Raw genomic sequence first — 22,640 nt, forward strand, 5'->3', positions numbered from 1 at the left:
CATAATAGTAGGTTAATGGAATGCTACCTAAACAAATTAAAACATAAATGCTTAAAAAATAAAACTGAGTGTCATAATATATAGTTTAATGTTAAAATATAAGTAACTTAATTTTCTTCTTCAGCTTTGTGGATATAGCAATGTTCACTATACTGAGAGTAGACAAAAACCCTGTAGAAAGAGGAAGTGATTCAGGAAAATGCTCTTTCTTTATCAAAACATACAAAACAAAGTTTAGTTGCACTATCAGTGAATAGATTTTTAAATAAACAGAATAAAGGTGATGACCATTTGTCTTTGGACATAACACAAGTTTTCCAGTTAATTACTGCACTGTCTATTAAAATTGTCCATAGTTAATGCAAGTATAAAGTTTCATGAGAAAAGTGAGGCAATCCAACTCTACTTGGTCAGCTATCACGGAATTTGCAAGCAAGGGGTCACCTTACCCAAGAATGAAGAAGGGGTGTATGCATACACGCATACAGATAAATAGACATAAAGGTACACAGTTATCTTTATAAAAAATTTATTTATATAGTAATATAATATACTTCTTATACTCACATACAATATAAATATATATATATATATATATATATATATTGTATTATCTACACACTTTGATATTTGTCGGTTTTGGCTATGCAGTATATGAACCCTGTGTTTCAATGGAAGCTTGCCTACCATCACAGAGCAGAAACAATGCCAGATTTTTGCTTTCCTCACCTTCCCTGAAGCTAGGCTACTGTTATGAAAATAAGACTTTGCCAATAGGTATACCAGCCCAGAGTTAGTGATGTAAAGAAATGAAAGCTGAAAGAATGCTCCCTGGCGGCAACTTCAGTCTTTGCATGATGAAGTTTCTGGGGACCCAGCATCACGCAGCCAGGGGCCGGCTGTGCTTGGCTGCAGCAGCAGTGTTGTGCTTTCTACAGCAGGTCTGCAGCCTCCATGCCTGGTTGTCCAGCCCTCCTACAAGTTCTGTGAGCTACCTAACAAACGTTTGATATGTTGGGTTTTTAACTAAATCAGCTTTAGTAAGGTCTGCTGCTACCTCTAGAATGCCTTGCATATAAATTACCGAAGGAGTAACCAGAGTGAACAATGTGGAAAAACAGAAGTGACAAAGTCCAGCTACTGGGAGAGTGAATAGAGCCATAGGTGGAGGAGGGGAATGATCACCAAAGGTGCTCAGAGGGGGTGGGTGAGCAAGAGAAGACACATCTACCTTTATTTCTGCTGCGATCAATGTGCAGTGGCCTTTTTACATTTGAAACATCTGCAGGGGCAGAGGTCAGGTAAAATGGAAGTCTGAAAGCCATGAACCAGCCGGTTCTTGTGGGAATGGAAACTCAGAAGGACTAGGGGATGTGCTTATCGAGAGAAGAAAGGAAAAGTCACAGATGGAAACCACGACATCTTCTCTTTGTATATTCTCCCTAAATATGTTAAGTCGGGTCATTTAGAAGTAGGCTCACATTCTTCTTTGGAAAAAAGTGCCGCAGAAATGCCACTACGGTGATGAGCTCAGAGAATTCTGTGAGGGTACAGTGAGGCCACACCTGCATACCTGACCCCAACCAGCTCTTCCTCTAGGCGTCTGCTTGTCTAACTCCTAATCATCTTCCAGTCCTTGCTCAAATCCCACCTCGCCAATAAGGCCTGATCTAACTAACGGTACACCTGCCCCCCACTCCTGGCATTCTTGAGCCTTCCTACTCTGCTCCGTTCTCTCTCCTCTCTCTCTCTCTCTCTCTCTCTCTCTCTCTCTCTCTCATTTTCTTACCTAGCATTTATAACCATTTGATATTTCTGTAGTTTACTTATCTATCATGTTTACTGTAAACTGTGTGTTACCAGAGTATAAACACCACGAGGGAAGTAATCTTTTGCTTTTCTTTTAACATCCCAAACTCCTGAAACAGTTCCTGGCACATAATAGAGGGTTAATAAATATTTGTTAAATGAATGAGTGAATATGGCTGTGGTGAAATAAAAAAGGAAAAGAATGGCAGAGATTGTTGAGATAACAAATGCCTTCAAGGCCACATGAAGGCTTCAGATTTTATTCTGAGACGCGAAGCCACTGGATGTTGCTAAGCACTAAGATCTGACAAGAAGGGGCAAGAACCAGAGGAGGAAGAGAGGTTGAAGCTACCAAGAAACTGACGATGAAGAGAACACAGCATCAGAGGTCATTAGAGGTGTAGGGATCCACATGTCTAGGTGGCCTTGATCAGAAGAACACAGAGGTGTACAATAAGTGAAGATGATTCTACACATAACCAAAAATCAGGTATCTTTTACAGTGTTTATTATGATTGTCATTATTTTGTTTGGGTAAATTTTGTTGTCCCGACAGTCACACCATATTGTTTTAGAAAACAGTTTGGTTATAAAGATGGTAATCATATTTTGTAAACCAAAAATGAGGTGCATATTTTAGAAAATATTTTTTCTAATCTGTAAGTTTACTTATACATGCAAAGTCTTATAAAAGTATCAAAATTAATTCACATTTAGTGTTACAAATGTCACACATAATGAAGAAAATAAAGGGTGTTTTTAGAGAGTAGGCAAATGTCTACCTTAGTTATGTGGTGGCTCTGCACCAAATGTCTAATTTCCAGGAATAGTACCCCAAAACTCTGTAAAAATTAAAAATATTTTTATGACTCTCTATATGATAATGTATACTGCACCGAAGATCAAGAAATAAAATAAAATATTAGGCAAAAAAAATGCTTTACAGAATTTAAAACCCTAGGGAAATGCTAGCATTCTTTACCATTCACATGGATTCTTGGGCTTGAAACTACTTAGCATCTCAAACTAGTGATCAGATATTGATGCAGACTAGGGTCATGCTAACTCAAAGTTAATTGCAGAAAATTGTCAAGTACTTTTTACATAAAACACTCATTTCCTATCAACTGTTCCATGGGATGGGTGACAGAGCTGCAAATGAAGGCTAGACCAAGACCCTCATCTCTTAAAAATATAGTCTTATATTTGTTCATTAAATTCATTCAGAAAATATTTGTTGAGTAATTTTGGGGGGGTCTAGGCAGCTGGAGATACTATAGAGACCAAGACAAACATTGTTCCTGTTGTTGGAGAGACTATTTTGTGGTGAAGGGGCAGAGGACAAATAAATAAATACATTATAAGTAAATACCATTTGTGAAATAAGGAATGAGATAAGCCAGAAAATCACTAAGGGCAGAATTCGGGAAAGTGTCTTTGGATAGGGTAAGTCTCAAAGTCCCATCTGAAAAAATGACATTCAAGTTGGCTGAATGATAAACAAGAACAAATAAAAGGTTCCAGGCACAGAAAAACTACAGAATTCACCAGCAGGTACATATCTCCAAAGAAACAATGTAAATATTCTGTTTCTCTCCCAACAACCTCTGGATACTTCCCAACCTGCTTTCATTGTTACAAAAATGAGCTTCCTTGAGAGCATCATGCAACACACCTTACCCACCTTCACAGCTGTGGTATTTCACGCAGTGCCTTGACATAAAGGGCACTCAAACAATATTTGAGGGCCAAGCAAATGAACAGGTGAAAGATGGGTAAATCCACATGATCCTGGAAGGTTTTCTAAAATAAATTTCTAAATGTATGGTTCAGGGTGATGTCAGCAAAATTGGAAGAGTAGGAACTCCAAAAACTCCCTCTTTAAAACCAATGAGAAATCTGGTAAAAATGATCAGAATCAACTTTTTCAGAACTCTGGAAATTAACCAGAGGGTTGCAGCAATTCAGGGAGTATTTATCCAAGAAAACTGACTGATTCTTGGTAAAAACAGCAAGCTAAATGAAATTTTAACTTGCCCTATTGCCATCCCCCTCTCTACAGCTCCCCAGAAACCCTGAATACCAATAGCCCTCGGTCATATTGCAATCAGTAGCCCAACAGTCACAAGAGGGGTACACAGCTGGAACTACTCCAAAACCTCATTCCTAGAAAATTCTCATTATTGGAGCTGTCTAGCAGCTCCTTGGAAAATTCCACTTGCAAAACTCTCTTGATCTGACCTGACTTGGAGCTCCTTAGTGGAAAAGTCTTTTCCTCAGGGGTGTTGGTTGAAAACTTTTAAAGATAATGTTTAACTTGGCAGCTATTTGAAGCAAGAGATAACAGTTGGGACAAACAACAAATAAACCAAAATCATTAAAAAGCTAGAAAATGAGATGTCCTACGGGCCTTGAAGAGGCCCAGTGCATTGCTAGAAATATTGAAGGTCAAGCACTTGGGTAGTACTGAATAAATATCCACGGCTTTACTCATGCTCAGAAAAACACCTGAGCAACCCCAATGTCTCACCAAAGGCTGACTTTGAGGTTCTGTGCAAACAGAAAGTGAACGCTAAGGCAGAGCTGTCAATTGCCTCATCGAGAGTTGGAGGCATGCCTCAACATGCACACAGAATCCACTGGTAAAAGAATGGGAGACTTGTTGGTTCCTAGTGTAAAGAAACCTCTGTCCAAGTATTCCGTGAAACTAACAAAGCAGAGAAATAAGTGGCCACATATGATAAAGAAGACAAGTGTTACAAAATTCATTTAAAAAAGTCACTAAACAAACAACAAGCGGCAATAACAATAAATATTGAATCTAATTTCCCAAGTTGCCACATTATAACACTAAAAATATCCAGTTTCAGCAAAAATTACAAGGCATGCAATAATATGAAATAAGACATGAAACAAGAAAATATAGACTATACACAGAGGGGGGGAAAGCAATCAATAGAAACTATCCCTGGAGAAACTCAAATGTTGAGCTTACTAAAAAAAGACTTTAGATATTTTAAATATATTCAAAGAACTAAAGAAGTCATGTCAGAGAACTAAATAGAGAATATCAATAAAAAGATAAATTATAAATAATAAGGATTAGAACAGAAATAAATTAAGTAGAAACTAGAATATTTAAAAAACACTAAAATCAAACAAAATCAACAAAACCAGAAGTTAGTTCTTTGTAAACAATATTAGCAACTCTTCAGCTAGACTGACCAAGTAAAACAGAAAAGAAAAAGGACACAAATTACCAAAATGAAGATGGGAGATGTTTTTCTTGTGACCTAACAGAAATAAAACAAGATTACGGGGAATACTATGGATAATAGCATACCAACAAGTTAAATAAACTAGATAAAATAGGCAAATTCCTAAAGATACAAAACTGACTCAAGAAGAGATAAACAATCTGAATAGGCCTGTAAGAAGAGATCAAATTAAACAACAGTAACAACAACAAACCTCTCACAGAGAAAATCTCTGGACCGAATTACTTCACTGTTGAATTCTACTATATGGTTAATGAAGAATTAACAACAGTCCTTCAAAAACTCTACCAAAAAATAGAAGAGTAGGGAACATTTCTGACATCATTCTGTAAAGCCACAATTATCCTTATACCAAAACCAGATAAAGACATTGCAAGAAAACTATAGACTAGTATCCCTTATTTTTTAAAAGATTCTATTTATTTATTTTTAGACAGAGGGGAAGGGAGGGAGAAACAGAAGGAGAGAAACATTGATGTGAGAGAGAAGTATCTATTTGTTGCCTCTCGTATGCGCCCCAACCAGGGACCAAACCTGCAACCCACGCATGTGCCCTGACCGGGAATCAAACCAGTGACCTTTCACTTTACAGTATGACGCTCAACCAACTGAGCCACCAGGCCAGGGCCAGACTAATATCCCTTATTAATGTCAATATACAATTCCTCAACAAAATGCTAGCAAACTGAATCCATCAATACACACACATAAAAACTATGCTTTACATGGATTATATACTGTGACAAAGTGGGATTCATCCCAGGAATACATTCATGATTCAACATCTGAAAATCAATTTGTAAAACATCACAATAGAAAACACTATGTTAAGTGAAAGAAGCCAGATAGAAAAGACCGAGTATTCACTAGTAGCCTATACCCTTAAATTCATTTCATAAGAAAGTTGGGCCAAGTGCCTGTGACAGGACTGTTTTGAGGCCAGAGAGATGCAAAACTGGAAATTCACTGAGGACATCTCCAAGAAGGAACCACAATCTTGTGATACAAAAGAGCATAAAAATGGGAAAATTGCCATACTGACTCAGATTCTTGTTCCATGCACTCTAATGCTCTTCTTTGACAGGACCCTTTGTACAGATGGGTACATGGGTATCTTCCTTGATACCACCTTTCAAAGATCTGTGGTCTTATCTCACAACATCTAAATTCCTGAGCTACTACTATAGTTTATGCATGCCTTGACTTGAATTGCTTCTGTAGAAGCATGGCAAGAAATGTTCGATATATTTTTATAAATTGTTTTCAATCTACAAGTCTTATAAACTGAAAGCATTGATATAAGTATAGCTGTTACACTGGTACTACAATTTGAAGGAGCAATTTGCTGCCAAAGGAGAACAATAGGTTCTAAAAATAAACCAGAACATGGAGAAAGAGAAAACCTTTTCTATTTTTCCATTAGAACTCTGTTCAAAAGTTCAAGATTCAAACACTGTAGAAATTTAGATTAATGTAATACTTGTGTTGGGGCCTTGGAGTCCGATAGGTTTCCAACATTATTTCCACCATTCCCATCTGTACCTTTTTATTTCCTAAAGACCAAGAATTTGGGAGTCCTAAGTCAGAAGCTCTAGTAAGGAAATGGTAAGGGAGAAATTATGACAATCAAGGATGCACTCACTTTAATCATTTGTAGACACGCAGGCATGCACGTCCCCATTAGCTTTGTAAATGTCAGCTCCATAAAAGCAGTCTTCTCTTAGCGCAGTGGTTCTCAACCTTCCTGTCGCGACCCTTTAATACAGTTCTTCATGTTGTGGTGACCCCCAACCATAAATTATTTTCATTGCTACTTCATAACTGTAATTTTGCTACTGTTATGAATCGTAATATAAATATCTGATATGCAGGATGTATTTTCATTGTTACAAACTGAACATAATTAAAGCATAGTGATTAATCACAAAAACAATATGTAATTATATATGTGTTTTCCGATGGTCTTAGGCAACCCCTGTGAAAGGGTAATTCGACCCCCAAAGGGGTCGCGACCCACAGGTTGAGAACTGCTGTCTTAGAGTCACTACAGTATCTCCAAATCTAATTTGTTAGCAGTGTTGGTACTCAATGATTCTAATGCTCACCATGTCTATGGATGAGACCAAGCATCTGCTCATTGACATTCAAGGCTCAGAACAGGATGGCTCAGATACTAATGTTGGTCTAGCCAGTTTTCTTTTTGGTTTAAGTAAGAAGCAATTGAAAACAAAATTAAAGTTTCACATAAAATGTTTTCAGTAATCATGAAGTGGGGGAAGGATAAGTGTTCATTGTCATCATACTTTTTATCTTACTATTATATTGTTTTCTTAACAATCACCCCACCTCAAATAAGAATACATAATTTGATATATTAATTCAGGTTTTTAAAAAACCTACTCCCGAAACAGGTCAAATTATGCTAAATAAGCAAGTAATTTAGTCCTCTTCATTCAAGGTTATTTCTGCTTTTTAAAACAAATGACAAGGAAAGAGCTTGAATCTGAAACAGAAAGGGAAAGGCAGCAACCCCTATCTGTGGTTTTATCGCCCCAAATCTCTAACAACTATAACTTTAAAAATAATTCCTTTTGCGGTAAAGTGTTACCTAATCTCCTTACCCCATTAGTACTGTTGCGTAATATATGCAATGTGAACCATATTATTTTTATGAAACATGGAAAATCCTGAATTCCAAAACTATGAACTTGTCACTCAATTGAGTTAAGGAACCAAGAGATTAGCAGTAAAAGCCCTGCACATTAAGTATTTATGTTTATGTGGGGAAGTGAGGCAAGTCACCGTCATCCTAGCATTTGTCATCATTTGGGGAATAAAGGAGTTAGGCAAGATGACCTCAAAATCCCTGACAGTAATTAAATTCTAGGATTTTACCTGATCCATGTATATCCTAAAACATAACAAATTATGTTCAATTTTGGACTATATTGAATTTCAACAGAATTATGGGCATTTGACTTTGCCTATGATGTGTAACGAGCACACATTATTAGATGTCTCTTCAATTATGTAATTTAATTCAGTTTTAGTACCTGCTGTGCCAAACACAGATGATATGCCTTCCATAATGGCCTTGTGAATATCAGGCTGAGAGAGGACAAATCCAAGTGTCCAAAATGCAATCTTAAAAAGAAAAACATATATCAAAAAATACAACCTTCTTCAAAAGTAAACAAAAGCACACTTAGCATTAGGCTCAAGCATTTAAAAGAAACAAGGAGAATGTTTAAATTAAACTTAAAAGCATGTTAGTAAGGAGCATCTTTGAAAACAGCTGGATTTTATGAACAAAAGAGATGTTATTTATCTCTAAGAGGTTCAGTTTATAATTTTATTCTCTCACTATAGTTTCACTATATTGTTTATATAGATTAATCTATATTCACTAAAAATGCAAAAAGTGGGATTTTTTCCTAATATAAAATATAGAATATTACATAGGCATACAGTAAGTACTTAGAAACAAGAAATTAGGCTAACTAAGACTGTTAATCCAAATCCAAAACAAAAATATTTTTCAAGATTTAATTTCCTTGAAATATAAACAAAGCATCAAATCATATATTCTGCAACTGAAACATGGCAATTTTAAATAATTCCCAGAAACGATACCTAAAATCTCATAAACCAAATTATGAGAGTGCTCAATATCAAACAGAAGGTCTTTTCACACCCTATTGAACGTAATAAGATGCTGGAAAGTTCATAGGGTACTACTGAACGTAGTATGCTTGCAAGTTCTCTCTCTAGACCAAAATAAAGTATTCCCAATCTTTCCACATTATAGTATTATAAAATAAAATACATTTCAAAAATTAGCTTTCCCGTAACTCAGGTAAATGTTTTTACTTCCATTTTTAGGCTTCACAATGAAGGAAACCTGAATAAAATCACTAAAAGAAGCTTGAATTTTGTTTTCATTTTTCTTTTTCAGTAAACGTAAGTATTCTGAAAGAAACTTCATCTGGGAAAACCAGTCCTAAAATGACTCAGTCAACAAACACTTCGTGTATTAAGTCTTTCTGTCCCTTTTGCGAGTAACTTTCGGTACCAAGGCTCCCCTCTGTGGTCAAAAGAGGAAAAGCAATTGTGTGCAAGTGCTTCCACAAAGCCAAGTTCAGCACTTCTTACTCCCCTCTGTGACACGAAACAGTGAAGTGGTAACTGTGGTAAACCCAAGTCATCGGAGACCCACTTTCTGTGGCATTTTCCAGATTAAGAAAGAATTACCCCAGAGAGCACCTAGTGTATTTTTACAGAAGTAAGATGCTCAGAGAACTCTCTTCTGCCACCCCCTCAGGCGCTCTCTACTGTTATCTATACATAGATGGAAGTGCTGAAGTACTGTAATTAATTACTAAGGACTCCAGATGCAATTCATCCTGTTTAAAGAATCGGAGATGGTGTTGAGGAAAAAAATCTTAATGATTGTACGTAGATTTTCAGTTACACAAAAGAGGTGTCTAAAGTTTTATGTGCTTAATTAGTTTTATATTTATGACAAACACAAGGAATTCAGCTAAACTATAAATAGCTGTACAGTGGTGCTTATTATCATTTTAATAATTTTTAAAAACAAACTTTGTTTCTAAAATCTTTATTTTCTACTTAGAAAACAAAATTATTTTAAAAAATAACAGGCATGTAAAAGAGAGTAAAAAGTAAGGCGTTTATATACATTATTGAATCAACAAACAAGAAGTCATGACCTTGAGGTCTTTGTTCATCCACATGTGGGAAAGCAGTTAAAAAGTGCTCCCAAAAGGACCGATTAATATTTGCCAAAGGGGTCAAGTCCATGGTGAAGGCTGGCAAAGAGGGGAAGGACCACCCGGCTCAGTGAACGTCAGAAGCAGCCCCTACCATGCCCTTGCATTGTTTGAGAGAGGTGAGAACAAAGGTGAAAAGAAAAGCTCTGCCTTGCTGTGCCATAGAGAGGGTGAACTGAGTGTATTCTTCAGCATTATTTATTCCTTCATTAAAAAAAATAAGATTTAACAAATATTGATGGAGTCTTTATAACATATTAATTAGTCTTTGACCAGCCATGATAAGCACAAATCTGTATAAGACGTAATTCCTGCCCAAAGAACTTTCACATCTAGCTGGAGGTATGAGGTGAAAAAACAGCTAACTAGAGAGGAAATGGGTGACACGGACAATAAATGCTGTAGGGGTTGAGGGTGGGATGGCATGGAGTGGGGGGTCAGGGTCACTACTGAGAGTGTTCAGGGAAGCAGATAAAAAAGGAAAAACGTCAGTTTTGAGATTAGACACAAAAGATGTTCTTAAAAATTTCATTTAGCCCTGGCTGCTGTGGCTCAGTGGATTGAGCGCCAGCCTGCGAACCAAAGGTCGCTGGTTCCATTCCCAATCAGGGCACAAGCCTGGGTTGCGGGTTAGGTCCCCAGCTGGGGGGCACACGAGAGGCAACCACACCGTAATGTTTCTTTCCCTCTCCTTCTCCCTCCCTTCCCTTCTCTCTAAAAATAAATAAATAAAATCTTTAAAATAAATTAATAGTCAGAATTGGATATATTGTGTAAAACAAAATAAAGTATATATATTTTTTAAGTTCATTTGAGGGGAGGTGGCCAGGGCAGGGGAGAGCAATGGGGGAAAGATGGGACAACTGTAATAGAACAACAATAAAAAAATGAAAAGAAAAGAGTGACTGTGAGTCATTCACATCTTGTATAAAAAAAAGTTCATTTGGCAGTCAGAAACTTCTTGGACCTTGGAAATGGTTTTAACAAAGAAACAATTTCATAAATCGTGGCTACTATCTTGGGCCAGTTCACGCAAGCTCACCTCGGTGACGATGAGCCTGCCAGTGGCCTGTACCAAGCCCATCTGAAGCTTGAGCTCTGCGTCCCGTGGGCCTTGAGGCAGAGCGCAGGGGAGGGCAAAAGCTAAGAATGGGATCTGGTACCCAGAAACGGTGGCCCCAGCACCTGCACTTCTGGCAGGATTTTCAGCCGCTCCCTGGGCAGTGACAGAAGCTCACAGAAACCAGGACAACGGTGGCCGCTGCTACCCTCAAGTGGTCAAGTTTTGGAAGCCAGGGCAGTTGATTACTAAGGGTCCATGGAAAACAACGACTGATTGAAACCACAGCTTTACTCTTTATAAGACAAGAAAGCTAATCTTTATTGAGCACCTCTTTTATGCCACTTTCCATTTATTACCAATATAATCCTCCCAACTATCCTGAGGAAGGAATCATTACACCTGTATTATAGATGGGGACTCTGAGGCTCAAAGGGGTTAAACAATTGGCCAACTGTCACCCAGTACTGGGATGTGGCTTTGGACCTGACCTAAAGCCTTTCCAGGGTCTCTGCCCACACACCAGCTGCCTCTTGGAAGTGCCAACAAGAGCCAGCGAGACAGAACTTTGATTAATCATCAGACACTTCCTTTCTGAAGTTAATGATTTAAATCCTTTCAGACCAGTGCCAGGAACAAATTCCGAAGAACTGACTTCTCCTATGACAGATCAATGGGGCTTTGTGTCCCTTTCTTCTGGGGACCTTTCTAATTGGATCTTGAAAATTAATCCTGTGACAGGAATGGCTGTTTTGTTGCTGCTTTGGGAGTTGTTTTGATGTTTTGCTTTTTAATTTTGCTATCGCTTCATCAGTTTCCAAGAAAATTATGTAAGGAAAAAAATCACAGATTAATATTAGTGGTACATAAAGAAGGGGAAAGGATTGATTAAACTGTTTTATATATTCTAGTAGTTGACATACATTTGGGCAGAAAGGCTAGAATTTCGATTGCTGCTCTTACCCAATATGTCTTAAAATAGGTTAAAGGAAACCTTTATATTAGTATTTAGAAAACCATGAACAACCCTGACCTTCACAGGAGAAAAAAGACATAAATAATACTAAACACATCTTATTTCTCTTTGTTAGAGAAAAAAAAATGACATTTATCATCATAGATGACTTGAATGTTCCTGCTAAGTAGAAAACAAATAAATAAAAGAGGTCACCCTTTAATTTCTCAGATACTATAAGTGCATCTCAGGTTAATGTGAAATCCTCCCAACACAGGAAACTGGTGTGCATTGAACATGAAGTAGCAGACAAATTTCATGGCTTTAATCTAGTTCGTGACAACTTTTAAGAAAAGTTACAAGTATGGTCTCTCCAGAAGTATTGTGATTTCCAATGTCACCAGCTGCATTCATGGGGAAGCTTACAGGATGGAGATGCCAGGTCATGCAGACAGAACAGTGCACAGAAGAAGGGATGGGGGAAGAGAAAGAACTCACAGGCACCAGCTATCAGATGGGTTTATCTCAAATCCTCACAACAACCTTGCAGAGAAATGAGAGTTACTATGAATAAGTGCCCAAGTCCTAGGACCTTACTAGGAGTTTCCTTATCCCTTTTTTACCAAAAAGGAAATGAAGGTTCAGAGTTCAAACTACCTTCATGAGATTCTACAGCTATGACTGGGATATCTGGATTCAAGCCCAATTCTATCTGAAACTATCCATTTACCTACTCTCTCTTCCATAAAAGGTAGGGATCCAGCCTTATTTATCTCTGCAGCACACTGCCTGGCAGAGAAAGGGCTCCAGGAGCAGGTGCAACTGACCCCAGAATGCAAACTGTTCCCTTCGCCATGACACGGTGCGTTCCAAACACAAAATCACTGCAGAGCTCTGCTTTGCCTCCTCTGTGATCTTATCAGATTTCATTAGATACTCAGTTTTATTTTTCTATCTCACAAACAACTCCATTGCAGTCTTTTTCTTCCCTCTAAGAAGAAAGGAAGGAAGGAAGGAAGGAAGGAAGGAAGGAAGGAAGGAAGGAAGGAAGGAAGGAAGGAAGGGAGGGAGAGGGCGAGGAGGAAAGAAGGAAGGAAGATGGATAAAGGGGAAAATTGAAAGTGCATAGGCAGAAATGTGACCCTTACTTCACTAATATACTTACGGGGACAGCATTGGACAAAGATGCCCACAGTAGTAGAAGCCCATAATTTGGACTTTGCTCATTTGTTTCTGTCTCTATGACATCCAGCAAAGCCTGCATTAGGGTCTGTTTAAAGAAATAAATATTGTCAAACCACAGCTATGTAACAGAGACCAATGTTCATAAACAAAAGACCATTTTTCTTTAATCCAATATGTATTATTTCTGTCATTCCCAGGTTTGCAGTTTGAGGCATGCTAAGGGATTCACATACTTACTCCTTCAACATTAATTAGGAGTTGGGACTCCAGAGCTCAATCCCTTACTATATTGCTTCAAAACTTGCCTTAGTTTTTTTTTAAGACTTCATTTGTTTTTAGGTTTACAATAAAATTGAGAGGAAGGTACAGAGATTTCCCATTTAACCCTTACCCCACATATGCACAGCCTTCCCCATTTCAACATCACCCAGCAGTATATTACATTTTTCACCATGGACGCCTTAGGTCACTCTTGGTGTTGTAAATTCTATGCATTTGGACAAAGCTATAATGACATGTATCTATCACTATAATTCATTCATGTACAACCATGAATAAAGCTGCTATATGCACTGCTTTTGCACAGAATTTGGTAGGTTGTTTTCATTTTCACTTGTTTGAAAATATTTTTAATTTCTCCTAAGATTTCTTCTTTGATCCTTGAGTTACTTAGAAGTGTATTGTTTAACCTCCACATGTTTTGGTATTTTTCTCTCTGTTACTGATTTCTAGTTTAGTTACACTGTGTTCTGAAAGTAAGTGTTATATGATTTATATTTTTTCAAATTTGTTAAGGTGTGTTTTATGGCCAAGAATGAATAGGCAGAGCATAGAGGATTTTTAGGGCAGTGAAAATACTCTTTATGGATTGCTTAGAAGGAAATGTATAGCACTGATAGACATATTAGAAAAGAAGAAAGTTCTACAGTCAGTAAGAGAAGTAAACTAAACCCACAGTAGGCAGAAGATGAGAAAGAAAAAGTCAAGCAGAAATCAATGAAACTGAAAACAGGAGATCAATAGAGAAAGTCAATGAAATCAAAAGCTGGTTCCTTAAAAAGATCAATAAATCAACAAACCTCTAGCCAGGCTAAGAGAGAGAAAAAAAAAGAGACAACACAAATGAAAGAGGGGACATCACTATAGAGGCCATGAAAATTTAGAAGATAGTAAAGGTATGCTTTCAACAACTCATTGCCCACAAATCTGATAATCTAGATGGAATGGACCGCTTCCTTAAAAGACACAATCAGCCAAAACTCTCACAAAAAGAAATAGATGATCTAATTAGGCCCACAGCCATTTAAGAGATTGAATCCATAATTAATAACTTTCCAAAACAGAAAGCACCAGGCCCAGATGGGCTCACTGGTAAATTCTACCAATCATTCAAAAATGAAATTATACAAGAGGATAGAAATAGAGGGAGTACTTCCTGACTCAAGGCCAGCATTACCCTAATACCAAAAGCAGACAAAGACATTATAAGCAAAATACAGACCAATATCTCTCATAAACATAGACACAAAAATCCTCAGCAAAACATCAGGTATTTGCCTGTTGGTCTCTCCAGTCTTGAGGGCAGTAGTTTGCCCTGTATCCTCCCTGTCTTGTGGATCCAAGGAGAGTTGTTGATTTTTCAGCCTGTTCAGATTTTTACTCTTTGTTAGGATGAAATAACAATTTCCAAGATTCTTTCATGTAGAACAAGAACTTGGCCTAGTTTTTTTTGTTTGTTTGTTTGTTTGGTTGGTTGGTTTTTTCTTTTTCATGTATTTATTTATTTATTTTTTGAGTCACATTTTCATTTTTATTTTATTTTATTTTTGCCCTTTTTTTATTGTTCTTTTACAGTTGCCCCCATTTATTTCCCATTGCTCTCCCCTGCCCCCCTCCCCTTACTCCCAGAGTCAATCCCCATGTATAAATGTGCATGGGTCATTTATACATATTCCTTTACTAGACCTTTCCCCTCCTTCCCCTGCTTATCCTCCCCCTTTCCCCTTGTCACTGACAGTCTGGTCCTTAACAACTGGGTAACTTTTAAAAAGTTACTTTAAACTCTTTGTGTCTCAGGTTCCTCATCTATAAAGTGGTCGCAGGATTGTGGTGAGAATTAAATTAATTACCATTTTGACAAATGTTAGTTTAAAAAAAAAAAACCTCTACTCTTAGAAAAAGAAACACGGGTCTCTGGAGCATTCAGGAGAAAATTCTTCTTCATCTGCTATGCAGATTCTCAGACTACACAGCAAGGGAGAGAAAACAGCCAAGCTAGTGCATTATAAATACCATAATTCTCTAAACCATGCAGAAAACATGGTGACAGATCAGATGATGGCCCCACCGAAGGTTACCTACTATAGTTACTCTCAGGTTATCACACAAATACCATGAAGGTATTTTCTTCATTCAAAGGTTTCCCCAGATTTGCCTATGCCTGATCCCCACCATGAGGAAGAAATTCAGGCATATTAACACTTTCATCAAGTTACTGGTGCACTTCGAATCTTAAATAACTCAGGTTTAGGTGATAGAAATAACAGTAGCTAATGTGTAGTCACTGCTTGCTAAGGCAAGTATTATTTTAGGTGCTTTCCAAGTATTTAATCCATTTGATCCTCACCCAATTCCAAAAGTAAATACTATTATCTTCGCCATTTTACAATTGAGGAAACTGAAGTACAATTAACTTAGGAGACTTTTGCCAGGGACATATATCTGGGAGATGGTTGGGCTGGGATTCAGACCCTGCGAAGCTACTGCTGACTCCAGAGCCCACACTCTTAGCCCCATTAGCCTCTATACTGCCCCATTAGAGACAAGAGTAGCTCTCGGGGATGAGGGGTTAAGAGAACTGCATTGTACCATACTGTATTAGTCTTGCTTGGAATCCTAAAACACAGAAAATAACTATAAAATATATATAATATATATAATGAGAGACAGTTGCTGTTACTTACTAAGGCATACAATGTTTCAAAAGTGATGATCCACTCTAATCTCCAGCTCTCTGTTTTAATAGCCCTCAGTTTTCTGGGTATAAAAGTTGTTGCAAAAAATAAATGAGTAATGAATTTGTGAAGTGTGTAATACTATTCCTGGCCCGGAGTAAGCAACCCATAAATATCAGCAGTGTCTTATGGTTATTTTTTTTTTATAATAATGAATTAGCAGCACTGAAAAAGTTTAAGTACAAATTTCATTTAAAGCTGGTTTCTATCATACTTATAATGGAAGCTGTTACAACACAAAGTTTATATATCATGAAAAATCCTATAGATGTATTTCATTCTCTCGATATGCTATTCTGTAAATGGAACTACTCGTTTAATATATAAATAGACTCACATGGAGAAATCATCACATTTGATATTCATGTTGTGACAAATGGGTGTATAACATTAAAAACAAAAACTTCTTTCAGTCTTCTGCTTAACTAGGCCATTGAAATCTACTTATGCAGAGTACAACAGAATCTTCTATTTTCCTCTTAGGCCACTTTTTTTTTTTTTCAAAGTGTGGGTATCAGAACAGAAAACTTGTGGAGGGAAACAGAAGCAATACATACAAAAGTGAAGTGAAACTGCTCCTGAATGTTCACACTGAATTCTGTCCTCAAGTCTTAAACACTGGATGAGCTTCAGCAAAATGCAAAATTTGTCTTGACTCAAAAAGGGAGTTAGAGTAGCTATGATTTAAAAAGCCTAATTTCTTCAGAGTAAGAAAATAGGAGTTTTAGCTGGGGTATTCAAAACCATTTTGGTAGGCCCATAGATTCTGGATCTGAGTGCAGCTTTTATACACAAGTGGCTTTACATCTAATTCCTGGAAAACAACCCGAACAAAATGTTTGTCTGGATCTATTGTGAAGTAGAATCATTAGCTGAAACATAGTTTGTTAATGAAGAGCCTTCCTGTATAGTTTCTATTCCCTTTCCTCAGGAGGAGGATGCTTAAACACCCTTGTTCCCTAAGGCTGCCTTTCTCTCCAGTGTTAAGCAGAGGTGTTGGTGTTAACATCGGCTATACTAATGAAAAACAAACAAAATCTTTTTGGTGTGATCTTTAAATACTAAAAGGCCTGGAGTGATTTTTTTTTTTTTTTTTTTAATGATAATAACAATGATAAACTTTCAGCAGTCCTTACTGTGTTCTAAGTGCTTTACAAATATAACTCATTTAATCCCACCACTCTGAGGTAGGTGACCAAGCCAAGGCCAAGAAATTAGGTATCATACCCAAGGTCATACAGGAGGGGACCAGATTTGGGCCCAGGCAGTTCAGCCCAAATGAATCTCAGTGTCCGAGGAAGGGTCTGAAGAATCAGGTCATTTTCAAAAGCTCTCAGAGATTCCAGTGAGCAGCCAGGGCTGAGAACCATCCATTAGCTGGCCCTGGAAACACGTGGAAGGCTTACTAAACAACGCAGTGCTAGGCTCCGCCCCCATTTCTGACTTCATGGTTTCCAGGTCATGTAGGTACCATTGGTCTGGGGACCACACTTAAAGAACCACAGATCTAGGACAGCTGAGACACCGACTGCTAGTGCTTAGCTTTTATAATTATACCAAACAACCTCCTAGTGGCATCAAGAACAAAGTCCGTTTTGCAGAGCTTTATTCTCCTTGCCTACATTGCCATAACTCCCATCTGTTACTGGTGATACAGACAACTGTATAACATATGAATAAATAAAGAACCTCAAAATTTTGTGTTGTTTTTTTTTTTTTTTTTGATGGACTGTAGCCTCGGGTGTTTCTTATGTAGAACAGAATTAATACCTACCTCTCTATTGCAAGTATGTAAAAAAAAAAAATGTACGTAAATATGTCTAACACCAATGCTTGGAACAAAAATGAAATTTAATCAAGCTCATGATTATTAGCAAAAACACATGTTTAACAATCATAGTTAAATATTGTCATCGCATGTATTTTAGGAAAAAAGAAAAGGTATACTTACCATGGAATTAACTTTTTCAGATTTGTATGTTTTTATATCTGGAATGTTTTTCTCAAAAAAGGCTAGAAGCCACCTTTTGGATTTTGACCAGTTTCTAGGTGAGAAAAAAAAAAATGTATAAATTAATTTGAAAGCACTTTAGGAGTAACAAGTCACAGTATGGAAAGGGGGGATGTTTATGGAATTATAATTCTTTCTCCAAACTTTTCATATTCAGCTAGAATTTCATGAGGGGGCTACCCTCAGACTTACCAGTCCACAAGAAAAATTGTGAGGGGGCAATTTTAGTGAATTTTAGAAATAAATGCTTGAGTTCCCATACGATTGACATTGAAAAAAAAAAGTAAGGCCCAGGATCTGCTTGGTCTGCTTTTACTCTGGGTGTTGTCATTTAGGGAAAGATGAAAAACTAGCACAGAGGCCCTTTGCTGCATTAGGCCAGGTACAGCAAACAGGCTATAATGTGTTTCATCTTTTCTGACCATTAATCATTGTAAACCAACTGCCTAGAACTTTTAAAAAACCATGAGTTACTTTGCATTCAAGCCATTTCACAAACATTTATCTGCGCCCACTCGGAGAAATGCGTTTGACCACCTACTTTGCCTCAGAGAGAACGAGGAAAACGATGTCTGATTCTGGGACTAGTCGATTGACAACTTAACACAGGTCCAAACTGTAGCAATGACTCTGATAAGCTATAAGTACAATAAAAGGCCTCAAAATAAATTCTTCATTTCATTCTAATATTCATATTCATATTCATTCTCTCTCCCTCTCTCTGTGTCTCTGTCTCTGTCTCTCTCTTTCTCTCATTTTTGCTCCTGAAAATTAAAAAAAAAAAAAAGGAAAGCATGTGTATCTCTTCTCTTCCTCCTTCAAAAACAAACCAGTCATAGGAAATAGTTCTCTCTCTTCTACTTAAAGTGCTGTTATATATATATCTACTTAGAACAGAGAAAGGAGAGACCTATGAATTGCTGGGAGGAGCTTGGTCAATGAATTAAGTATAGGAAACAACTTCTACCTTAGAAGACATTCTGGCATCTGGGACCCATGCTCAAAGCCTTCATCATAAGCTTGAAAATGCTGATGGAACTCCATGATTTTCCTCTTGTTTGTGGGAAACAAACCTTTTTTAAAGAGTATATTCACACTGACTGGATAAAGGAGATGCCTATAAGGAGAGAAACATAAAATGTCAGACTCTGTGACCAAAGGAGAAGAAGAACTCAGGATACAAAAGAGGGCATTATTTAACAGCTAGAGATAAGGAGTAGGTATAGTACACGACAGATTTTTAGGGGAGGGGAAGTCACCTTTAACAGATTTTAATATTTGCCTATCATTGTCAAGGTGACTTAGGGGTAACTGAAATTGTAGTCTTATTTATCTGAAGATTTTCAAATGCTTTCTAAGCAAGCACTCTTGGATCCTGAAAAATGTGAGATGCAGGAAATTGATTCACTGCAATTTCAACAAGCATTTATTTAGCAAGTAATAACTAAGATACAGTCCATGCCTTTAGACAGCAGTGAAAAATAACTGAAGAATCAAAGGCAATATTAGTCACCAAATTTCTTAATGTCTCACAGGATCCTACAAATTGGAACTATTGCATATTGAAATATAGTATGTATCATCAAGTTTTACCATAAGCGAATAAAATGATTATTGTGGCATACTTAAGTAAAAAAATATCAATGATTGCTAGTATGTGCTAGCTCAGTAACACTAGTACTGCTTTTCAATTTTATTTACTTTCTCCAAAGTTGCAAAGATATCTGAGAATTTGCTGTTTTGTTGTAGATATCGGGCAAGCCAAAAGTTTAGTTGGCTGGTTGTCTTCATTCTTTTTTTTTTTCCTTTCTCTTTTAAACCGCTAACAAAACATTAAAGGTTGTTCTGTTTTATGAGTCTGAACTGCTGAAGCCGGCATTCAGCACTGCAGTATCCCACTGAGATGGAGAAGTGCCTACAGTCGCTTCAGTTTCCTACACCTCCTCACGCATGCGGGGGATTCCCGTCACGGTTCCCACACCCAGGCCGCACCTCGGCCAGAAAGCTTCAGAACATGGCTGGCACGCTGCCCGGCTACACTCGGCCCGTCCTGGTCTCATCGGCCGCTCAGCACCTCCCCTCTATGAGTCTCAGTGCGGCCCACGTTGACTTTGCCTCACTCAGCTTTTCATGTCTCACAAACATTCCCCAAACCCTCGTCATCTACTTGATGATTCTATCCTCTCCCTTGTCCTCTCAATGTCCACTTGTTACAGTAATCACAAATGGCACTGACCTTCTTATCAAAATTCTGATGGATGCGTGACAATTCTAAGAGGTATATCCATATAGAGCATACACAATTGTATGGAGTGATTGAGGAGAAATCACCGTGAATATGTTAAAATGTATTGGCTTATTTGCTCACCATAAAATTGGAGTGCTAAACCGAAATTTGCCCATTAATTAAAATGTAAAATGTTAACATAATCTGTTAGTTGCCTAGTCAGATGACTTCATTAATCCACCAGATAACTTCTGAGGTCCAATGTATAGGCTTCAATTTTTTTTTTTTAATTCCAAAAGAACAAGATGAAATAACACCAATTTATCTATTTACCTTACTAAGATGTTCAGGTCCCTTGTCCCACGAGTGCCTAAGTTCTCCAGTTGTTCATGTAATTCTTCAGTTAGTTGTCCAGTGAATTGACATAGATTGAAAGTTCCTATTTTCCCTTTCATCAGGATATAAAGTTTTTCATGCAGTGTTAAAAAGATATTCTTTGGAATTGATGCTATAAACAAGAAAACTATTTTTAAAAGAAGCAACAACTCCTTAAAGCAGTCAATATAACTCTACTGTAATCTGATCAGTAGGGAATATAGCCAAAGTTCAATAAATACATAAAATAACCTCCTGCAAATAAAACCAGGTAAAGATTCAGCCTATACTGTGAGACAGAGAAAGTGTGTAGAATAATTTGCTTTAAGAGATAATCTAAAAGTGGGTGATAAAGAGGGCCTCTGAGAAACATAATTCTACTGATTTTATTTTCATGTTTAAAACTTTTCATTAGCTTTCTACCAACTTTCTGACTCTGTGATGATATTTCTAGCCCCTTCCCCCCCAAATCTATATTTCACGTGTATTGAAAGCACATATTCTTTTATATATCCCAGCATTTTCATGGGCTGTTCTATCTGCTCAGAACACTCTCTACTTGACCAGCATTACCCCCAGAATACCCCCACATCCCCAAGACCTAAATTTCTTCTGCTAATTTCTATTCTTCTTTCAAGCATCTTCTTGAATATCTTCTTGAATATCAATTCTGCCAGAAGTCCTTTCCTAACCCCATGAATTGCTGTGGCCCCACTATTTCCTTTATATTAGCATTCATGCTTCTTCTGCAATACACACTTCTGGTTGAGTTGAGGTAGTGAGAGAGTGTTAGTGAGTTTTTTAACTCACTATGTCTTTATATTTTTATTTAATCCTATTTTATTTTCTTCAAAGTAACTTTTCAAAAAATAACTTTTAGCTTTGTATTTCATCATCCTATTACATATAGGTTACACTTTATGTAGGTTAACTAAAAATAATTTTTAGATACCCTGGAGCATCATCTTTTCTGTGGTAGAGAAATACATGAGAGGACTGGGAAGCTGGCTTCAAAGTAAATATTAACACATTTCATCTATTAAATAGAAATATCTAAACATGAAAGCCCCTGGGGAGGAACAGGTATAAAAAGTTTATCACTTCACACACCTGACAGGTAAGTTGGTATATATTTCTAAAGGAATATGTGACTTTACAGAGCAAGAGATTTCAAAATATTTAAAATATTTATGTTCTTTGATCTGGAATTCCATAGTCCAAAGAGCAAGAAGTACAATAGTCATAAAATTTAACCCACATGTGATTTTCATGAAAGCAAGAATTAAAAATAGTCATTCTATTGATCATGAGAGCTTCTAAAACATGTTTTGTTTTTTCTTAATGGAAAAGAAAATGAGAGGCTACATGTAAAGGAACCTAATAAAGAAGCAAAAAGGAAAGCAAAGAGAAATGAAAAGGCATTGAGAGTAGAAGCAAGCACAGGCATTGTGAAAACAAGAGAACTGGGTGCAAAATGAGCCAGCCCTGCATTGTTGGGAGGACAAATGGCCTTAGCATGCATGTTTGTGACTGGAAGAAATACAGGTAGTCAGTCACCCTGGGAGCATGCTGACCAGTACAATCCAGCAGTCTCTGAGGACGGAGAATTGGCAAAAGGGCACCGCTTACCTTAATGGCCCAATGGAATATGTCAGGAAATGCCATTAGTAAAGGGCTTACTAAGCAGCGGGATTCTACTTTCAGGGAGCAGAACAGCAATACATGGTCAAGCCAAGAGCTACAGCCTGAAGAACATTATACACACAGTAGCAGAACAGTTAGCCACATCATGGGAGCTTTAATAGGACACAGATTCCAAATATTTTCCAAAGAAAATACCAGTGAGGTAACCTCATCTCTTTCACACATCTAAGTGAGATCTAACTGCATTAGGTGGCCAATAATTTGTTTTTCAGTGACCAAACTCATCATGCAC

The 22,640-nt window shown here is 37.3% G+C and overlaps 1 protein-coding gene across 1 annotated transcript in view; it reads right to left on the minus strand.

Moving 5' to 3' along the window:
* Positions 1–22,640, minus strand: part of CYP39A1 (cytochrome P450 family 39 subfamily A member 1) — an 81,290-nt gene that overhangs the window by 44,539 nt on the left and 14,111 nt on the right. Inside the window, exons 3-7 of the mRNA XM_090280456.1 lie at positions 20,663–20,837; positions 19,070–19,219; positions 18,043–18,136; positions 13,058–13,162; positions 8,141–8,231 (exon numbers count right to left, since the gene is read on the minus strand). Coding sequence (XP_090136582.1) covers positions 8,141–8,231; positions 13,058–13,162; positions 18,043–18,136; positions 19,070–19,219; positions 20,663–20,837 — 615 coding nt within the window. The remainder of the gene's footprint in view (positions 1–8,140; positions 8,232–13,057; positions 13,163–18,042; positions 18,137–19,069; positions 19,220–20,662; positions 20,838–22,640) is intronic.

Source organism: Furipterus horrens, unplaced genomic scaffold (assembly GCF_987537825.1).
Source record: "Furipterus horrens unplaced genomic scaffold, mFurHor1.1.pri manual_scaffold_6, whole genome shotgun sequence".
In the NCBI taxonomy this organism is placed as follows: Eukaryota; Metazoa; Chordata; class Mammalia; order Chiroptera; family Furipteridae; genus Furipterus; species Furipterus horrens.